The 20,298-nt window shown below is 38.2% G+C and overlaps 2 protein-coding genes across 2 annotated transcripts; one reads left to right on the plus strand and one right to left on the minus strand.

The window, feature by feature from the left end:
• Positions 1 to 433: 433 nt before the first annotated feature.
• LOC135074349 (macrophage mannose receptor 1-like) lies at positions 434 to 9,481 on the minus strand. Its single transcript, XM_063968604.1, has 7 exons — positions 9,407 to 9,481; positions 5,500 to 5,534; positions 5,093 to 5,227; positions 3,840 to 3,974; positions 2,524 to 2,700; positions 1,653 to 1,904; positions 434 to 1,203 (listed from the first exon to the last, which is right to left on the minus strand). The coding sequence occupies exons 1-7, from the start codon at positions 9,418 to 9,420 to the stop codon at positions 1,019 to 1,021; spliced, it is 933 nt and encodes a 310-aa protein (XP_063824674.1). The 5' UTR covers positions 9,421 to 9,481; the 3' UTR covers positions 434 to 1,018.
• Positions 9,482 to 14,296: 4,815 nt separating this feature from the next.
• LOC135074891 (lipase 3-like) lies at positions 14,297 to 15,764 on the plus strand. The gene has a single exon (XM_063969266.1). The coding sequence runs from the start codon at positions 14,324 to 14,326 to the stop codon at positions 15,716 to 15,718; it is 1,395 nt and encodes a 464-aa protein (XP_063825336.1). The 5' UTR covers positions 14,297 to 14,323; the 3' UTR covers positions 15,719 to 15,764.
• The last annotated feature ends 4,534 nt before the right edge of the window (positions 15,765 to 20,298 follow it).

The raw sequence follows: 20,298 nt of genomic DNA on the forward strand, positions 1-20,298 counted from the left end.
ATGTCTAACACCTAGGCCACACACATCGCGATAGTCCGGTAAAACCCGGATAGAAATCGAGCAGATGGATCACCTGATGGTATTACCGTCGTCCATAGACAGACACCCTTTGACGGCCTATAAGATATAAAATACGCTCTCTTCTTGAAAGATTGTAGGGCAGAGGTGGATTTGTGTAAAGCAATCGTAATCATTTGATAGTCCATAACGTACGATAAAGTCAGTTAAACAAAGCGTTTGACAGAATAATCGTACGTTATGAACTGTCAAATGATTACGATTGCTTTACACAATTCCACCTTTGGATGTATAGTTAGTTACTACTGATGAATAGTTCAACAGTCAGTTTGGGAATATAGTATGATAAAAAAGGGAAAAGGAAATAAAAAATCTATACACAGACACAGTGTAGCTGATTAAATTGAATATTACATTGATTTGTCACAATTTTATTACACATTTGTTATATTGGTCAAGCAGTGGGTCATATTCATATTCATTTATTTATTGCATCACATATGTATGTATTGGACCTTACTGTAGGTCTTATAAAATATGTAAGGTAAACATATGGGCCCTGCAAAGGCATTGCAATTTTACTCGTATTTACAATAGCAATCAAATAAATATAGATGTGTTTGATAGGAAGTACATCAAGCAATTTAGAATATAATGTCTATTATTGTAGTATCTATAAAAAATATATTTAAAAAATCACGCGTACTGGGCCGACACTTTTTCTATAAAGTCTCTCCAGGGAATAGGAAAAAAAAATTCTAATAATTATCATAATAGGTAAGTATAGTAGGTAACTGAACAACTGAATGTCATATGTATAATGGGTGATACAATAGATAATAGTTAAATGTATGTATTGCATAGTACTGTATATGTGGGCTTATCATTATAATATTCATTTAAATCATAGTAACACTTGCTTAGTAGATTTTTTTTTAGCAAATTAATAAATTTGTATTTGGTTCAGATTTTATGTATGTGGGTAGTTTATTATAGACTTTTATCGTAGGGTTATCAGTCTAGGGCTAAACTCTGTAGTCTTCTCACAAATGGCAGGAAAAGTTTGTTTTTCACACCATATGTCATTCAATGTCCCTGCCCTCATCACTGCGCCACAATACTGGGTCTTGTCGTCAGGAGATCCTTTATTCCACTTGCTGTAGCCGGCTTCTGTCAAATCTTGACCTATAATAAAATTACCAATTTAAACTTCATCTTTAGTTCACTGTGACGGGACTATTCCCACCAGCTCCCACCGTTGCAACTCCTATGCTAGCCAGGATCTACAGCTTGACCGCCAATAAAAATACCCAACCAGTGAAGGTTAAGTTTGTCCCGGGGCAAAGATAAACAATAATTGGACCCGAAACGAAATTTATCAGAAGAAAAATAAATTAGTTCACTGTTAAAAATTATGTTCAGCATTATAAATAAGTTTAAAAAATCGAACTGCCTAAGGCGGGAATTGGACCCACGATCGCCGACGACGGCTTAGTTAGGCAGTTCGATTTTTTCAAGTTGTTTATAATTATCAAAGTCATTAGTTTGAGATTAACGCTAAAAATTAAATAACTATGTTAAGAATTTTACTAAACATTGCAATTTAAGAGTTTAATTTAAAATGTTTTGAGTACCGTGTATTGTCCACCAGAGTCCTCGTACTCCCCAATCTAGGAATCCGATGCTCGCTGTGTGCTTGTGGTCCGCCTGGATGGTGTCGTCGGGGTAGTTCTGGTATATCCCCTTGATGACTTCAGCCTCCACGTCACTGTTAATGATGGCCAGGTGCCCACCTTCCGCCGCGCACACCGAGGCAGCTTGGTACCAAGTTCGCCCGAATTTGTGAAACTTGTAGCAGCTGCCAGTTCGCGGGTCATATTTATACTCTATTGTAAAACAAAACAAAAGTCTATTAATTAGTTAAAAACCTTGGCAATTTTTAATATTGAGGTAAATATTAGAAATCATAACCTGTAACTATTTTCGATTAACTAAGAGTTGTAATCATCCATGCATTTTCACGAATACCAATGTATAATTCTAGCTATAGTCGGCCGTTTGGTGTAGTGGTTCGAAACGGACTACTATTCCGGAGGCAGCGGGTTCGATTCCCGCACAGTACAAACGTGTGTGCATGAACATATTTGTTTGTATTGGACTGGGTGTTTTCTATGTATAATAAGTATGTATTTACAAAAAAAAAAGTATTTAAGTATGTTTATATCCGTTGTCTAGTACCCATAGTACAAGCTTTGCTTAGTTTGGGACTAGAAGCGCAGTGTAAAATGTCCAAGGATATTTATTTCTTATTTATTTAGCTCTACAGTCCAGACTAAACTTAACTTCTTTCTTCTTCTGCTTCGCCTTACCCCGTAACGCGGAGTCGGCTTTTCCATTTTGAACGAAACTTAACTTCTTTACTTAATAAAACTGCTGTAAAGGTATAGGTCTCGTATCGATGATATACTCGTAGTTCTTAAAACATTGTTATTATACTCGTATTACCTTGATCGACCCCGCAAATTGAAGTCGTCAGATCCCTTGGCGCTCTTTTGTGGCATATGTATGGGTATTTACTTGAGCAGTCGTGACCTTCCAGTCGTCCGTCCATCATAAAAGTGACACATTCTCCCGATATATCCCCACTTCTTATATTCACGGGCATTTCATGGACAGGGATACCTGAAGATGTAAAAGTTCGACATCGAGGTGTGGATACTTAAAGCAAGCAGCTGTTGGTATTGATTCCAATTTCCGAAGACGCACGAGGCAAATTAAATGTGTTGAGGCGAATGTTTATGTCTGGGGTAAGTTAAGATATATATCAATGTATATCTTACAACCCAGTCGAGTTAACTGGGCACCTGGCGACCGTGAATCCTCAACCACGGAGGAACTGGCTATCTTACCTCTAACTGCCGGAACACAACAATGCTGTTAACATTGTTTTTATGGCGACAGACTTAGGTAAGATGGTGGTAGCTAGCCAGTAGAGATGAGACGTATTTACTAGAACAGATCCACACACTAGGTATTTTACAGTACTAAGCGGCACCTATTCCAATTTTTTAAATACTTGATCCACCTAGTATTTTTTAAATTACACGATTTCCGACCCTACCATTAAAGTAATAGAGGTTATTATTGCGTAATCCGTAGTCGCGTATTACGCGTACCGAGTATTTCTCGCTAAGCTTATGTGCGAACGTAGAGATTCACTCCGTCTCTGTCTGACCAAACAAATTTGAGCGCGACGAAGCAAACGCACACAAACGTAGTAAAACCATATTCATGTAAATACATGTAAAAAAGAAAAAAATTGTAAATATTTTTATGAAATTGATATCTTTTAAATACGCCAACTTTTAAGTTGACAGTCCTAAGCCTGTTGAAGTATGATGGGAGGAATTATTATTCAATATCAAATTGCATTATTCATACTACGGTTGTATCTTTACAAAGAAAATTTTATTTTAAAGTCATAATACGTGGATCAGTCCGCACTAGTCGTGTCAAGTATGCTAAATTACTACATACTAGGTGGAATAGGTATTTGGATCGAGTATTAATAAATACTAGGAATAGGTGCACCTAGTATCAAATTTACCTAGTATAACCCATCTCTACTAGCCAGGCGGACTTAGAACAAGCGCTACTACCAACCAAACCGAACAGAAAAATCTGCACCCCCTGGGAATCGAACCCGGGACCTCTGCGTCTGAAGCAGGTAGTCTTAACCACTAGACCACAAGGGCGGTTAAATTAGAACACTCTTATTACATCGATTGCTGTTTGTTATTAAAAAGGCTCTAAATACCAACCTTCAACAGATGTGAAGTCTCCCTTTGAAAAGATTGAGTGAATTCCAGTAAAGACTTTACTCTCCAACTGATCGACCAGCAGTTCAATCAGACCTTGTTTCATGTTTTCATTGACTGGTGAAGCCAAAACGGCTCCTAAAACAGGTGAATATTATTTACACTTATTTCTGAAATATGAAAGAAACTGTTTATGAGTTTTATTGTAAAATGTCCAAAGATATTCATTTATTATATTTTACACATCAAACAGAGAATGGGCAGCAGCGCTCTCTGAAAAACATCAATCTTTTAAACTGCGATCTCCAACCCGCCTGCCAAGCGTGGAGATTATGGCAAAACCCTCCACTATAGTGGAGGAGGCTCATAGTCCAGCAGTGGACTGTAAAGGGCTGTTGATAATAATAATAATAATATTTTGTACAGTATATTCAACTACATTGAAATAAACCTATTATACATAAAGTAAGAGTATTATCAGTATTATATGTACTACAGAGTGCGTAACATCTAGTTGTATGTAGAATATGGAAATTTTTACATAAACTTTTACATACGGATAATTCCGTAGATTATTATGTTGGTACTACATAAGTAGTTAACCTGGCATATAGCTCACAGAGCTGATGGCCGCTGGAGCAGAAAAGATCTCGACTGGCGACCACGAGCCAGAAGACGTAGTGTGGGCAGGCCCCATACTAGTTGGACCGACGATCTGGTGAAGGTCGCGGCAGGTGCCTGGATGCGAGCTGCGCAGGACCGGTCTTTGTGGAAGAAATCCTTGTCCAGCAGTGGACGTCATTCGGCTGAAACGACGACGACGACTAGCTAACCCAGTTATAACTACCTACTGTTAATTGCGAAAAATCTAAAACGTTAAATAACGGTATCGTTGTGGCCAATGAGCTGTTGTCATACGTCAATCGATCAAACGTCAGAATAGAGGGACGCGCGGAGACGACTCCGCGCGCTTTTGTACTAAGTGATGAATTGTATCTAAAATAAGGCAATATACTGTGAAAGTTAAGTAGCCAGTGTTTTATTTATGACAATAGATCTACCGGCCTTTACTATTAAAGTACCTATGTACTACCTACATAGAAAACACCCAGACCCGTCACAGAAATTAAAATTCATCATTTCAATTTCTGCCCGGCCGGGAATCGAACCTCTCGGCATAGTAGTCCGTTCTGAACCACTACACCAAACGGCCGATACAATTATTATCTTTAGATGATCTTGTGTTCTTTACTCACCTTCTAAATAACATCTTAGCCGTGCCTCGAGCCACGTGGTTGGTACGTGATGGAACTTCACCCAGCCTCCAGCCAATTCATTGTAGTGGTAGTCAGGTCTAAACCTTTTAAACTGCGTTTCATTTGGCATGCTCTCTGGCGAAAAATAAACCAAAATAAAATTGAGAATTTCGTTTTCATTTGTTATATTTCAAACTTTAGTGATGTAGTGGTAACTAATTAATTTAGTTCTTTTGGAGCAGGTATACTATGCGTGAAATTGATCGAACAGAAGCTCGAGCACGTACACCGAAGTATGGGCGACGCACGGCGAAACTAGCTGAAGTGCCTGTTTACACTTTATGTCTCGACCCGCATAGTGTAACTGCGCCATTTCAAAGAGACACGTTCCATTGGTAAAGGCTTACCTCCATAATGCACGTAGTAAAACAACAAACTAATAATAAGGGTGAATATCCCAAACACGTTTTTTACGCGGCGGAGCTGAGAATCGATGGGAGAAATGTAACTAGAGCTATGATTTTTTTTCTGTATATAGTTTATACAGCGTTTTACACGATAGCAAAGTCTTCAGGACAATAGGTAGTTATTTTATGTACTAAAAAAATTTTCAAAGACCCAAAATCTAATAGCGGTGGCGCGTCCTAACTCTATTTCTACTCATAAATTGTGTTATTCCTTCTTTCTCGGGGATTCTAGTAATTTAAAAATAGTATAGCCATAAAATACATTAAATAAGACTTCCAAATGATATGAAAGAAATGTGATATTTCATATTTTAAGTGTTTTAAATAGCCTTTCAAAACTGTCCCACGAAAAAAAGCAATTACAGTGGCTCAATTTCGACACTCTCTTACTTCTCCAAAGAAGCTTTGAGGGACGTAGAGTTCTTCTTCCCTGCATCACTCAACTGTGTCCTCCTGATCGGGCTATAAAGACTTGCGACTTGTGGTATTGTTTTTCCAGCAGACCCGTAAATATTAGTATCAGCGGCACAGGAATACAAAATTTTTCAATTTCGCTGGCAAGTGTATCAGTGAAAGCTACTTACTTAGATGCTAAACGATTCTTTAACATGATTAAAGTTTGGTGTTTTGTTGTATCTGCATACAGAAATTATTGATCAAAATTATAGTTTTCTTTATAATTTGAATTTTGTAACAGTTTTTCAATTCCGGTGGCGCAATTTCGGTGGCTCCGGTGGCGAATCTATTGCCGGAATTGGTCTTATTGGCTCTGGAGCATTGTACCTAGGTCTACTAAGGTCTCAGTCATAACTACAATATCGTCAGTGAATCGAAGTTGTGTGATGTACTCGCCGTATCTTGATACTGAGCTCGGTCTAGCTCAGAAGCTTGAAAACCTCTAAGTGGAAGGTAGTGAAGACTTTAAGAGATTATGGTGTCTCCAACTCTGAACCCTCGCAGCAATCAGATAAGTTTCGAGTTCTGATCTTGGGGGAGGGCTGATATGATGAAGTTTTCATACAAATACTTCAGAAGTTGCATGTATCGACAGTCAATTTGACGCCATTAAAGAGACTGTAGCACAGCCCAGGTCTTGACCGAATCGAAGAAGGTACAAAAAGGCCAATAATAATGACTGATTATAGTCCTCAGTCTTCTGCATAATTTGACGCAGCATTAAATATGTACGTAGTATTACAAACGTCTTTTCGAAAATGAGGTTGTCTGGGAGACTGGATGTTTCAGGAAAAAGCTGCCTCACCTGACTCTGGACCATCGCCAACGTCCATTCCATTCCAGTCTCTAGCACCACCACCATGTCTTATTTTTTGGTTTATCGACCAATAAACATGGTGGTATTTAAGAAAACTTTAGTACTAGCATTCCATCTGATTTCATAAGCTCAGTTGTGATTTCATTATCTCCTGGTACATTCCTTGTTGTTTTTAATAGGGCATTCTAATCTCACTCAAGCTAAAGTCTAGGATATCTTCGCTAAAGTGTCGGAATAATCTCGATCTTCAGCCTAATTACTAGTAGTGCTTCTTAATCTCTCCTAGCAGCTTAGGCATTTACCAAAATGGTTCTGCTATCCTCGTTATTCATGTTGGTATATTCAATTTGGTCCTCTCAAATACATACTTTCGATTTATTACAAAAAAATCGTCTCTATAATACACTTTGTATCAGCGTGAGGACTTGGATAGCTATTTATACATCGATACTAAGCAGAATCTTAAAAACAGATGAGAATAGTCCTGAAACAGCTAAAATTTCCCTAGTCTCGTAGGTTGCAATCTATTCTGCCACTCGAGATGAAAATTCGTGGGGCTTTGGAGCTGGATTGGCACTGGTCGTGACTTAGGCTTCATCAGTCGACAGCTTTTGAGCATCTTTTATTCGGCATTCTTCTATTTCGGTGATAACTTCTTCTTCTTCCTCGGTCCCTCACTGATGAGGATCGCAACCGCAGATAGTGTTCCTTCATAGACTGCGGTCATAAGCTGTGTGGTGATCGGAGAATGCAAATGTGATTAAATTGCCTGTTCGTCTAAAAATTATTACTACATTTTGATTTTTGCAGTACTATTAGGGTGCAGCTCAGTACGCTTTTACAGTTCTGGCATCTTTTGCTAGGCCTTCTCTCTCTATGAGGCTGGCTGGATTTAGTCCTCCGTTTCTTAATTGTACTACTTTCATCTAGCTCATTGTCGCTAGGTTTGCATAGTATTCCGTTAAATTACCCTGTCACAAATATTATGTATAGCCTGACCAGGAACATAAAAACCCTCGCCATGTTGCGGAAAACTAATGGTACTAATTTCTTTTAATGGCAACAGTAACTGAAAACTTCATTGTCATGTCACCTTGCATGTCAGTCTATTGCTGTCAAAGTGTAAACAAACTTTATTTTAAATGTGCGCAATTGATTTTGTGAATTAAATTGCTAAAATATTTTTATAGTCGTGAAAGAAAAATGGTTTACAATGTGTTAAAGTATTTGTCGAAGAGAAATACTAAGGGTTCGGACAATATTTTCATTGAATAATGTTTCCGACAAAGGTTGTCAAATTGACTGACATGTTTATCGCATAGTACAGTCCACTATGAAAATTAGTTGTGGTTTGTTTCAACTACCTATTTTAAAAAATTTTGTCACTTTCTAAGTGTTGTTAATTTTATGGAATTGGGAAAGAAGTACCGAGTTTGAAGCGTTCATGAGCAAACATTGCAGTTGAATATTCAAGTTCTGAATTTGATTATTGATGAATAATAAAATAAATCCTACTAGCTCGATTGATGTTTTCATTTAATTTATTTAAACCAGGTTACCTATAATAATATTTGTTCGTTAATTCATGAAAATATCAAATTAGCCCGTAATCCTGAATCCTGATACATAAAGTTAGCCTATTAATTTAACACAGGTACGACTGTACTCAGTGTTGCACTATCAAATGCAATTGACGCGCCTCTATGCCAGGGTTTTTATGTTCCTGGTCAGGCTATAATGTGTTAGTTCAGTAGCTGGTATAGATCTAGAAATATCTTCATACTTAATCTCCAGTTCGCATGGTCTTTAGCGAATAATTAGTTGCGTAATTCTGAGTATAGGATAGGTATGATACCATCATGAAAACTTGGCTAGCCTGGACCAATATTTTTACTTATGGAAGATAAACCTAACACCAACCTGGGGCAGTTGGTCGCCCTCCTGGGACTAGAGTTGGTTTCTGGGTTTGAGGGTCATGTATGATGTCTTTGTGATGACTCTAGAATAACGGGGCTGTTGGCGGCTAGAGCCAGAAAGTTTTGGATTTGTTCTCTATGGAGGGATTTTGCCGTTATTACCATGCTTAGCAGGCTGGTTGGTAGTTCCAGTATGGTAGTATAATACCCGGAAAGATGCTGCAGCCCACCCTCCAGTATTTTGATTCCTTAGTCGGCTATTACGACTCACGTGGGAAGATTTGATGCTTTTTTAGGGTCACAACACAGGCCTGAATATTGTTTTTAATTATAAACATCTTTACTGGATAATAATACTTAATTGATTACAAATAAATAAGTAATTTGAGACAATCATCCGTAACATTCCGAAGTCCGCTGTATAAATAAATTTCGGTGGATTGGTTCTTAATTCCGGTGGCTCAAATACAATTTCGGTGGCTCTTGATAATTTCAAATTGACATATCTCGAGAAGTATTAATAATATTTTGATCTCTACCATATCATTGAATAATACAAGTTATTTACTATTATTTCTGCCACAAAAAAGTTTTGGAAAGTGGAAATTAAAATTCGCCACCGGAATTAGGCAAAAAACGAGTTTGTTGATATTCACCCATAAACACTTTCATGATTTCAAGTTCTGTTCAAGACTGCATAGCGTTAAGTTAAACCATGATTATTTATAGGTACTTGCAAGTCGTTTCCGTTGTAGTAATCTCAATTTCAAACAAACAGGAAAGTCCAACAATTTTGATGTAAATAACTTTAATTATGTTTTATTCAAATATTTATTATGGGCACACGCATACAGATTACACGTTATCTTGTATTTCATTCCTATTTGAGTTATTTATAATTATTTATTTTACAGAACTGGAGAATTAGGTAGGTAGGTACTAGAAGATCCGAACTTAATGAAAAAATAGTTTGTGTGATTTAAGATGGCCTTGAACTTAGAATTGAAGAAGAATGTGAATATTTTTTGCACTGTAAGGGCCTTGCCACACTGGCAGATTGCAAGCGTTTTCTGGGCGGAGCAGCGGTACGGTGCCGCTCGCGCTCCGCTTGCAATCCGCCAGTGTGGCAAGGCCCTTAGTTTCAAATGCTAAGGCAGATACATTAGGTTACTTTTTACGTTAACTTTCATAACAACATGTAACGACGAGAAACACGATGTGATGAATAGAATTCTAAAAAGTTGGAAGTACCAACTACTTATTACTTTCCGAGTTTCATTATCTCCACGTAAATATATTTATCTTTATCTACGAAAGCAAATACTAATGTTCTGTTTGATCAATTTCCTAACTTCATCAATGAGGGCTATCGTTTTAGTGCTCACCAGTTAGCGCTCACCAGTTAGCGCCACTGTAGAGTAAGGTCCTGTCACTTGCTAGTAGCGAAGACAGTGGCGCCAACTTGTGAGCGCAAAAGTGGTAGGAGGACTATCGCATTTGCACTCATCAAGATGGCGCCACTGTAGAGTAAGGTCCTGTCAATCGCCAGGGGTGCCAACTGTTAAGTATAAAAACGATAGCCCTCATTAAGGTATTTCTGAGACGAAATAATACTGTCTTGATCTATTTAGATTCCTAATTCAAAACGTTTATTGCATGTCACATTACAATAATTGTAATGTGACATGCAATAAACGTTTTTTTACAACGGTGTTACAAAATAAGGGTAGGTATACATGTGTGTGACGCCCTGCAAGGGGAAAGCAAAACATCAGAGAGAGGGTTAGTATCTACCTTAAATTAGTTTAAAATAAGATTTAGCTCGTCTTAAATCCTACCAATATCCTACTTCCTACTTAATATTATAAACGTGAAAGTTTGTGTGGTTGTCTGGATGTTTGTTACTCTTTCACGCAAAAACTATTGAACGGATTTTGATGAAACTTTACAGTATTATTGTTTAGAACCCAAAATAACATACAGGCTATAATTTATGACGATCTGTGACAAACTAAATTTCACGCGAGTGAAGCCGCGGGCAAAAGCTAGTGCTCAATATACAGACAATCATTATTCCATTTTATATTCTGCACGACAAAAAGAATTAGAATTGCGATGTCGAAGCAAATCAATATGTTTCTTAAACTTCATATTCGGCCACCCTGTATTCAAACAATTACACAATGTTCCTTGATCAGAATACGATGTAGCTCTCACTCAATGGGCTTAAGAATACACTGTCATTAAACGGCCAATTTAAATGTCAGCAGCTACTTTGAAGCTATTTAAAGCACATAGTGTAGTTTGATGATGAGGCTAGGGCTGCCTGAGCAATAAATACTGTTTTAATACTTTAAACTGATGACTAGACTTAGAACTGATGGCCGTAGGGGCAGAAAAGTTCTCCAGTGGCGACCATTAAGTGGAAAATGTAGTGTAGGCAGACCTCCCACTGGTGGACTGAAAATCTGGTTAAGGTCTGGCATTGGAACTGACAGTGCAGGATAGGTCGTTGTGCAAATATTTGGGGAGGTCTTTGTGCAGTAGCGGACGGCATTTGGTTGTAGAAACGTATAGGTATTGTAAATTATTACTTGTGCATGAATATGAGAAAATGAAAAAAATGCGGTACTTTATTCAGTTGATTTTATAGAAGTAATAAAAAAAAACTTTGCGTGTGTTGATAACTTGTAACTTGTAAATGAAACCTGTTTTGAGTCAAATAGATACTTTCTTTTCTTTCAAAACGGGTACATATTAAGATAAGTAGATAACACAATATCTAGGTGGTTTTACGGCTAACAAGCGATCTTTTCCAAAAAAACCTGTAAGAGAACGTTTCAAAAGTTTTCAATCATTTAGCAGCCCTAGATGAGAAATTCAGGTGGACGGCTCATAGGCGTTGGCTCGCGTCCAGCAGTTCTCTCAGGTAGATGCTGCCAGTTAAGGCAGGTCTACAGTACCGCAGTACTTTGTTGCAAACCAATTTCTATAATAATTTTTTATTTGATAGGGTATGATACCGTTTAATGTTTACCTGCGCCTCTCCACCACTACAATCAGGCGACCACTGAAAACCAGCGTCGTGGTGCTACGCACTGCGGCATTATGCTGAGTGGAAGCCTATTTGGCATAATTTTTGAATTAATTTTTTATCGTATTAATATTCTGTAATTTGTTGTTCTAGTGTGCCAAATAAATGTACTTATTTTCTTTCTTTCTTTCTTTCTAAAATGATATACCGGGGTGGCTGACACTTGATGGGTGCCATGCACTCCGTTGAAGGCTAAGACTATGACTACCGGGGTAGATAAAACACTTTTTTCCATCCACCCGATTGGGACTACATATCTCAATTTTACCATGATTGCTATTCATGGGTCAGTGTCGGAAAAAAAATATACGTCTAACTTTGGAATTTAATAGACTGGCAACGACTTCGAAAATCAAGCGTCGTTCATAATTGGTTATAATAAGTAAAGTAATTATTTTTCTCCTTTTTTGGAATTTACTGTAAAACTGTAATTAAGATAGTACCTAGTCCTAAAACAAAATTATGTATGTAAACCCCTTTGCTTGAATTTGTGTCTGTCTTGTTGGTTGTCCTAATTAAATAAATAAACAAATAAATTTTATGTATAACAAGGCAGGTATTTTTGACCACATACAATCGTACCTGGATGTGGGATGCAGTCTAGGATGGTACATATCTGCCCTGTAAGTGTTCTGTTGTGCCCTGTTGATGGCTTCGTCTAATCAACAATCAACCCAAACATCTAAGCTGTGGGCACACAATCGGACAAATTAGGCCAAGAGCTAGCCGCAGACCAATGCGCAGGGGAAAGCGATGCGGCTTGCGGCGGGTTCCTAATTGATTGGGTGTGGTATGGCCGCCGTAACTACAGATCTTGGCAGTTTAGACAAGCCTTATTTATATGCAACAATGTTTTTAATCGTACCGACGTGGTTTTGTTTTATGCAGAACAAAGATTGATTGCAATCACACCTGATGTTAAAGGAGATGCAGTCTAGGATGGTAATAGTACATGTCTTGTAACGTTGAAGAGGCCCGGATTAGTTTTCGGGAAAGACAGCAGCTGGCAGCAAATTTCAGTCCCTAGCTGTTCGCATCTTATTAGCATGTAAAATTAAATAGTGTGAACCGACCTTATTGAAACTATTCAGAAGAGCTGGTTAAAAGTTGTATTTTGCCTTCACAGGTGATTTAAAGTGGTTGACTAAAAGATACTAAAAATATAGTGAACCTGGGCACGACCTAATGAATCAGATCAGGTCAGATTTTTTAGGTCAGTTCAAAGCGACTGCGACCTGGCTACGCTCAAGTTTGAAAGGGATACTATAACATCATCATCATCATCATCATTATTTCAGCAATAGACCGTCTACTGCTGAACACAGGCCTCCCCCAATGATTTCCATGTTGATCGGTTGGTAGAGGTCTGCATCCAGCGCCTTCCTGCTACCTTTATGATGTCGTTGGTCCACCTTTTGGGTGTACGTCCCACGCTGCGTGCTAACATGGTATGTTGCCTAAAATAGAGTGATTTGTTATCTCTAATCTACGATCATGTGCATTTAATAGCTGGTTGGCAAATGGACCGCGAGTGAGCGAATTCCTTTTAATCGGTCAGCCGACAGATTGATTCGATTTTAAATTAGCTGGCCATACATTTGCCTAACTTGAGAATTGATTTATCGCTTCTACAGTGGTCTAACAATATAACTGCGTTTCATAACTCTTATAACTGTTTTAAAGTGACTTCTAAAGAATCATGTCTTTGGTGTTTCTTATAAATAGTTTAACATCTAAAATGTCTAAAAATCTAAAATGTAACCCCAAGTCATAGTCATAAGTCATTTATTCCATTTAAAAACAATAAGGGTTCCTCCTTGCGTTTTCGTCCGTCACAATTTACGTATAAATATTTTTTGCATCGGCTCAGTCTCAGATGAGTCAAGAAATAGAATAGAATGTGTTTTGGGAAATTCTCCGAAGTTTAAAGCAATACCGGAAATGAAAATGAAAAATACATCATATTTATTCAATTTTGACCAATATATGGTACCTATGAACGTCAAAATAAATAGCAAAAAGCAAAGTTAAACATCTTATAATTCACTTACCATCCGTTGAGATTGAGGTCAAACGTAGTCCAGCCTCTGAAAAAAGAAAGAAATATATTTCAGACAGTGTCCATTAAATATTTTAGTTATTGCTAGGTAAAGAGATTTCAAAATAATTATAAATTGAAAATATTTGCAGGGAGGTATAACAATAGGCAGCATATTTTTTACCACTGGTTAAAACGATGTCTTTATTTAAATCAGCAGGTACAGTATGATTAATAAAGGTAGGTACTCGTACGTGTTGGTAGTTTGAACCATGTCATGTTACTTCGACAACGTCATTTTAACATTATTTTTATGACTCATAAAATAATAGCAGTGTTTTCAACAATGACGTCTCTACTTGACCCTTAGGTGAACTTTTGTTCCAAACATCGCAATTTATACTCGGTCGGTTAGTGCTGTCTGCGCCTCGGGACCAGACAAGATGTTTAAACTACTAACGAGTACCGTCGGTGTGCTGCTAATGGTGACCCGACACGGCATCGCCACAGCCGACCCAAGCTGGGAAGAATACATCACTAGGCAGAAGACTAAAGCAAACGACTATTTTGAAACCCAAATTAACTACATAAAGCAAATAATGGATTCCACCTACAAGGAAATTAACGGCAATACCTGGATAAAGGCTGTAGAGGACTACATAGACAATTTTAAGGATAGAACTTCCTTCATGCATTCAGATGACCCAGGCGCAAGACTTAAAGACCCTGAACTAATTTTATCTGTACCAGCGATGGTGACCAGCAACGGGTACGACTGTGAAACGCATTCAGTGGTATCTGAAGGCTACATTTTGACTGTGCACAGGATTCCGAGAGCTAAGGCAGGTGGGTCTACACCTAATAAGGCAGTCATCCTCCAACACGGGCTGTTCGACAGTTCCGCGAACTTCATCGCCAGTGGACCAGAGAAATCCCTCGGGTACGTCTTGGCAGATGCCGGGTACGACGTGTGGATGGCCAACGTGAGAGGCAACAGGTACTGCCGGGAACACTCTCGGTACAAAACTAACACGAAAGAGTTCTGGAACTTTTCGTTCCACGAAATTGGACTTTACGATATGCCAGCTATAATTGATTACATACATAAAGTTAAGGGGGACGGCGCTAAGGTTGGGTACATAGGGCATTCTATGGGGACGACGATCATGTACACGATGTTGTCGCTTCGGCCGGAGTACAATGAGAAGTTGAGCGTGGGCGTGGCCTTGGCGCCGGCGGTGTTTATGGCGAACATGGAGTCTCCGGTGAGGGTGCTGCACGCGGGCGCGAGCCGGGCTGCGCACGCGGCGCTCTTGCTGCGCTCGTACGAAGTAGGACAAGCAGACTACTTGGATAGACTCGGCAAGATATGTCAAACGGAGTTGGCCAGCGACTACTGCAAGCGTTTAGCGTTTTATATCATCGGTAAGGACGAGGAACAGTGGAACAAGTTCCGCATGCTCCAATTCTTGGCGAACGGCGGCGGCGCTTCCTGGAAGTGTATACTGCATTACGCCCAAACGCATCTCTCTGGAAAATTCCAGCAGTTCGACTACGAATCCCCGGCACGAAACCGAGCCGTGTACAACTCTGATACACCGCCCGAGTACGACTTAAAGAAAGTGACGTTAAACACGACTTTGTTTTGGGCTGAAAATGACTTGATGTGCAGTGAAAAAGATGTGCAAAAACTCCACGACACGCTTCCGGAGACCACCACGATGTACATGGTCCCTTTCTCGAAATTCAACCATGCAGATTACCTATGGGCAGTAGACGCGCCAAAATTAGTGAATGTAAAAATTTTAGAAGTATTAGAAGAAGGTATGAAAATGTAATAAATATAACTTTTTCCTTTATAGGTAGTATTTTAGATAAACAGCATTTTCGTTTGTATTATTTTGTTACAATCATCTAGTGATTAAGCCCCCCTAATCCAAGAGGAGGAGGGTGGGTCCATATAAGTATGGGGCATTTTTGTCGATAAAATTGACATCACAACATCGACAACCTTAAATTATCGCTAGCACTATCCCAAACACACTGTACATTTTCGAAGATCCCTATCATCTCCTTTCTTTCCCTCCAGCCTCTTCATTCTAACCGAAAGGGATCCAAAAGCGAATGGGATTGGATGGAAATAAATGGAAAAAAAAAGACCAGTATTAGATACTAGTACATGATTGTATGAGCTGGCCAAGTGAAGTATCATTAGTGAAAGCCATTCAATTATATCAAGAGAGATATCTCTTCACTTTACGACGTCCTTTTTTATAACGCAAAGTTAGCAGCTACAAAAATGCCGTTCGATTGGTACTCTGGCCAGTCGTTTATTATTTTTGTAAATTCATAAACAACGGCAGTTATCTGCTGACAACTGTCCATTGGGAGCCAGTGTTCCGGAATGGTCGCGATTGCGGTTCATTCGTTAATGAACGCCAATGATATCAACGTCAGAGCCAGAGCGACGCCTCTTTACCTACGAGCAAAATATAATAAAGTTTTTGTTAGAGCATTTTCACATTTAGGCGACTTTAGCAACGCGACTGTCGCGCGACAAACGCGCGACGATCGGGCATTTTAATTTTATACAATGTACGACAGCCGGCGTTTTCATTCACATTATGTCCCCTAATGTGAAAGTGGTCTTATTTTAACGACTACTGGTATACTCGTATAATTATGGTACCTGTAGTCCACCCGTTGCAGGGTTCGTATGTCTTTGATGTTAAATAAATGCTGAAGTTATTTTTACAATGAAAAAATCACAATGAATTAATAATGAATGACCTTATTCATCATCACTATCTGTATTCTTGTTAGGTTCACTACAATAGTCCAGCGGTGACGTTAATGCGTACTATTAGATAGTTTTCAATCACCAAAAGAACAAATCGCTAGACCTGGCACGCGGATGCGCAAGCGCATCATTCCGCGCCTTTTGAAGTGATTGAGGACAACATGCCTGTTCATCGGCGCTTTTTGAAGTGCTCGTGAACAAGATGCCTGTTCATTGTGGTGTGCAAATTGGTCTAGTCTAGCACTAAAATAAGACTCATCGTACAACACTACAAGGAAGCTAGATCTTTCTTTTTGTTCGGCTTCTGCCTATTTCCATATTAACTAATTTTGTGATTATTAGTAAGTATTCAGTTAAACTAGCGTTTGCTGCGGCTTCCCCGCGTGAAATTTTGTCTGTCGCAGAAAAACTGTATCGCGCGCGTTCCTGTTTAAAAAACCGAGAAGAAAACTCTAGGAACTAGTAGAAGTGTAGAGTGCTGATGGAATTAAGATTTAAAGAAAAAGAAGAGAGTGATGAGAGATAGACCGTGTATTTTCAGAGAGAGAAGTGAAGTGACAGATATATAAACAAACAGTATAAAAGTCACATTCAAATATAGCTATTAAAACATAGAATGTATGTACAGCCAAAACTGGCTGTCCTATTGTCCTTTCCGCAGACTCAAGCTATCTCTACTATACCAAATTTCATCAAAATCGTCGATCGAACAGTTTCTTTGTGGGTCTCACCTCAAGTGAGAGGCTACTTCTTCTACATAATATTATGTTAATTGATATATTATATTATCTATACATAATTATATTGGTTTTAACCAATAGAGTCAGACTTTATTAACCGTTAAGGCGTCTGACATCGCTTCGATAGTAAGTTTAACGTGTCGCGACGAACTTACTACAATCATCTGCACTGTGAACCGTGTGATAGAAAACGTCGGGTTTAATTGGAATACAGATTAAAGGATTCCCACCGACCCTGTTTTAAGTAGAGTTGTTAAGGATATGAGACTTTATATGGATAGGGATGGGGTTCAAATTTATTTACGGATATTTTTTCGGATATAATGAGTAATTATAGTACAGAATGGTATAGTGAATAAGTAATAATGTTTTCCTAAGAATGACGCAGTAGTTCAGATTATGAAAACTAACTATCAGTACTTAAACCATTCCGCAACTAATCAAATTGTAATTATAACTTATTTTCCTTATTTACGAGTACATATTATATCTACAATAATTTACGTTAAAAAACCTTCATTTAAACACGTCCCAAATATGCTTCAGATAAACGAATATTCTTTAATACCTGGTATTACATAAAAATTAAAATAACAGATTTTCCAAAAAGTACTTATTGATGTTAGTTTACCTATGAAAAAAAAAACAATTCGGATGAATGTTGAGTAACCGAATTTGGCGTAAGCTAAAATTTCTTTAAGTACCTATACCTACCAACTTCTGGGACTGTTTTATTTTTAATACCTTGTTTGTACCACATGAAGCAATAAGGTTTATGTTTATGATTATTTACGCACATCTTAAGTTCGGATAACTAATCTGTATATTCGATGCTTTACAACACTAAGTACCTAGCTGTTAACTAAGATCTTAAGGGGAATAGCTGTGAACTCGCCCCAAGTCTTGATCGGGTCATTTTATGTCATTCTAGAAGCACCCACGCCTTTTCACTCTCCCATACAAAGTTACACCAGCTTAACTTTAAAGGGTTTCATGATAATGGTAAGTGTGAGCTGATAGTTAATATAGATGAGAAGATAAAGTGTTCTTTTAAATAGTAACGAAAGTATAAACAGTGAATTTTCTTTTTGACAGTTGAAGCTTTAACTTTTTTGTTATCAGTTTGCCTACCATGAGTTTACGTTAGGTGTGCTCGCTAGAGAGTGCGTCAAAAAATGTATGAATATTTAAGTTCTAGAAAGTAGTCACTAGGGGCGCTGTACAATCTTTCATACAATTAATGTAATTTTTACGCTGTCGCTAACGAGCACACTTAACGTAAACTCATGGTAAGCACACAGAATGTCTATTGTCCATAATTTATTTAAATCGTTCGTAGTAGCCAAATGTCATATAATGCTGGACAAAGGCCTTCCCCTTTATCTAACTGTGTATATTTTGTCACAAAATCAAATGAATAACATATCTAACAATAGTCAATCAATTCAATTTGTTCATTCATGAATAATTTGGCGCAATACATAAAAATACGTCTCGGTAACGCCCCCAAGTGTTAGCAACAAATCAAGTCCCACATGAATCGAATAAACACTTTGAAATGTATGATCAAGATAAAAAGCTATCTATGAAAATAAATCCAAAATGAAATAGAGGTTCGTTGGTTAGTTTCAGCCAAATGACGTCCACTGCTGGACTAAGGCCTTCCCAAGGATTTCCATAACGAACGAACACATCCAGGTACTTCCCGAGACTTTCACCAGATCGTCGGTTCATCTAGTAATAGAAGTGTGTCACTGATAATCTCCATTCAGACCAATGAGGCAACGACACCAGGAGAAATAAAAATAAACTTCAAATCGTCTTGTTTTAAAAAAGTTTTTTGTCATTGACGAAAAAAATATCAAGGTGACAATATTGTACTTCCCTATAACGATAGTGTGTTGTACTGTACTAATCTATGAAAGGAAATGCTCAAAATACCTTTACCAATTAGCATGTGATTATTATTCATTCGTAAAAGTAGACATCAGTGGGTGTAGGGCATACTTCAGGAGGTGGTGAGTAGACTTGCAATGCACTGAGGGCCTAGTGTGAGTTTACATCAAACGCGCTCACTGGTGAGCGCGTCAAAAAATGACATTAAATGTATAACGGAATGTACAGCGCTCCTAGCGGGAAACGTTCAAAAACTAAAATTTTCATACATTTTTCAAACGCGCTCACTATATGTAGTAAGCTCATTGATGTAAACTCACACTCAGCCCACTGATTCTTTTTATTCATAAAAAAGTTTTAAGCTGAGTTGCACCGCCTAACTTTAATCGTTACTATAACGATAACCAAAACGGGACTATTCCCACCTCTCGTTCCCACAGCTGCAACTCCTGTGTAGACAGGATCTACAGCTTGACCGCCATAAAAAAAAACCCAACCAATGAAGGTCAAGTTTGTCGCGGAGGAAAGTTAAACTATCATTAGACTCGCAACGAAATTAATAGAACATAGGAGGAGTTCGAAGTTAAGGTTTAACGAGAACCAGTGTTTTTTGTATGGAGTTTGACAGCCTTTGTTACCCAGCCTTAGAATGCAGGGTCCAGTTTAAACCGCTCTAGTTTATAAATATGCAGTGTATTTTGGAAAGAGAGAGAGAATGACATTTCCATACTTAATGACAATTTAAACAAGTATTCAACGTGCGTTTAACTTTTTGTTATAAGGCCTTGTAAATGATATTAAATGATTTGGATTATTATGTACAAGTTTCGACTCTCTGTTTTGACTTCACTCAATGTCACGTCACGGCATATAGCGTAAATACACTCTGCTTGAGAGTATCCTATAACGTCGTAGCATGGTTAGAACTTAGAACAACTTGTACTTAGTAACTTGGATAATGAAAGGTCATGACCATTTGACT

This window comes from Ostrinia nubilalis, chromosome 9 (genome assembly GCF_963855985.1).
Source record: "Ostrinia nubilalis chromosome 9, ilOstNubi1.1, whole genome shotgun sequence".
Classification (NCBI taxonomy): Eukaryota; Metazoa; Arthropoda; class Insecta; order Lepidoptera; family Crambidae; genus Ostrinia; species Ostrinia nubilalis.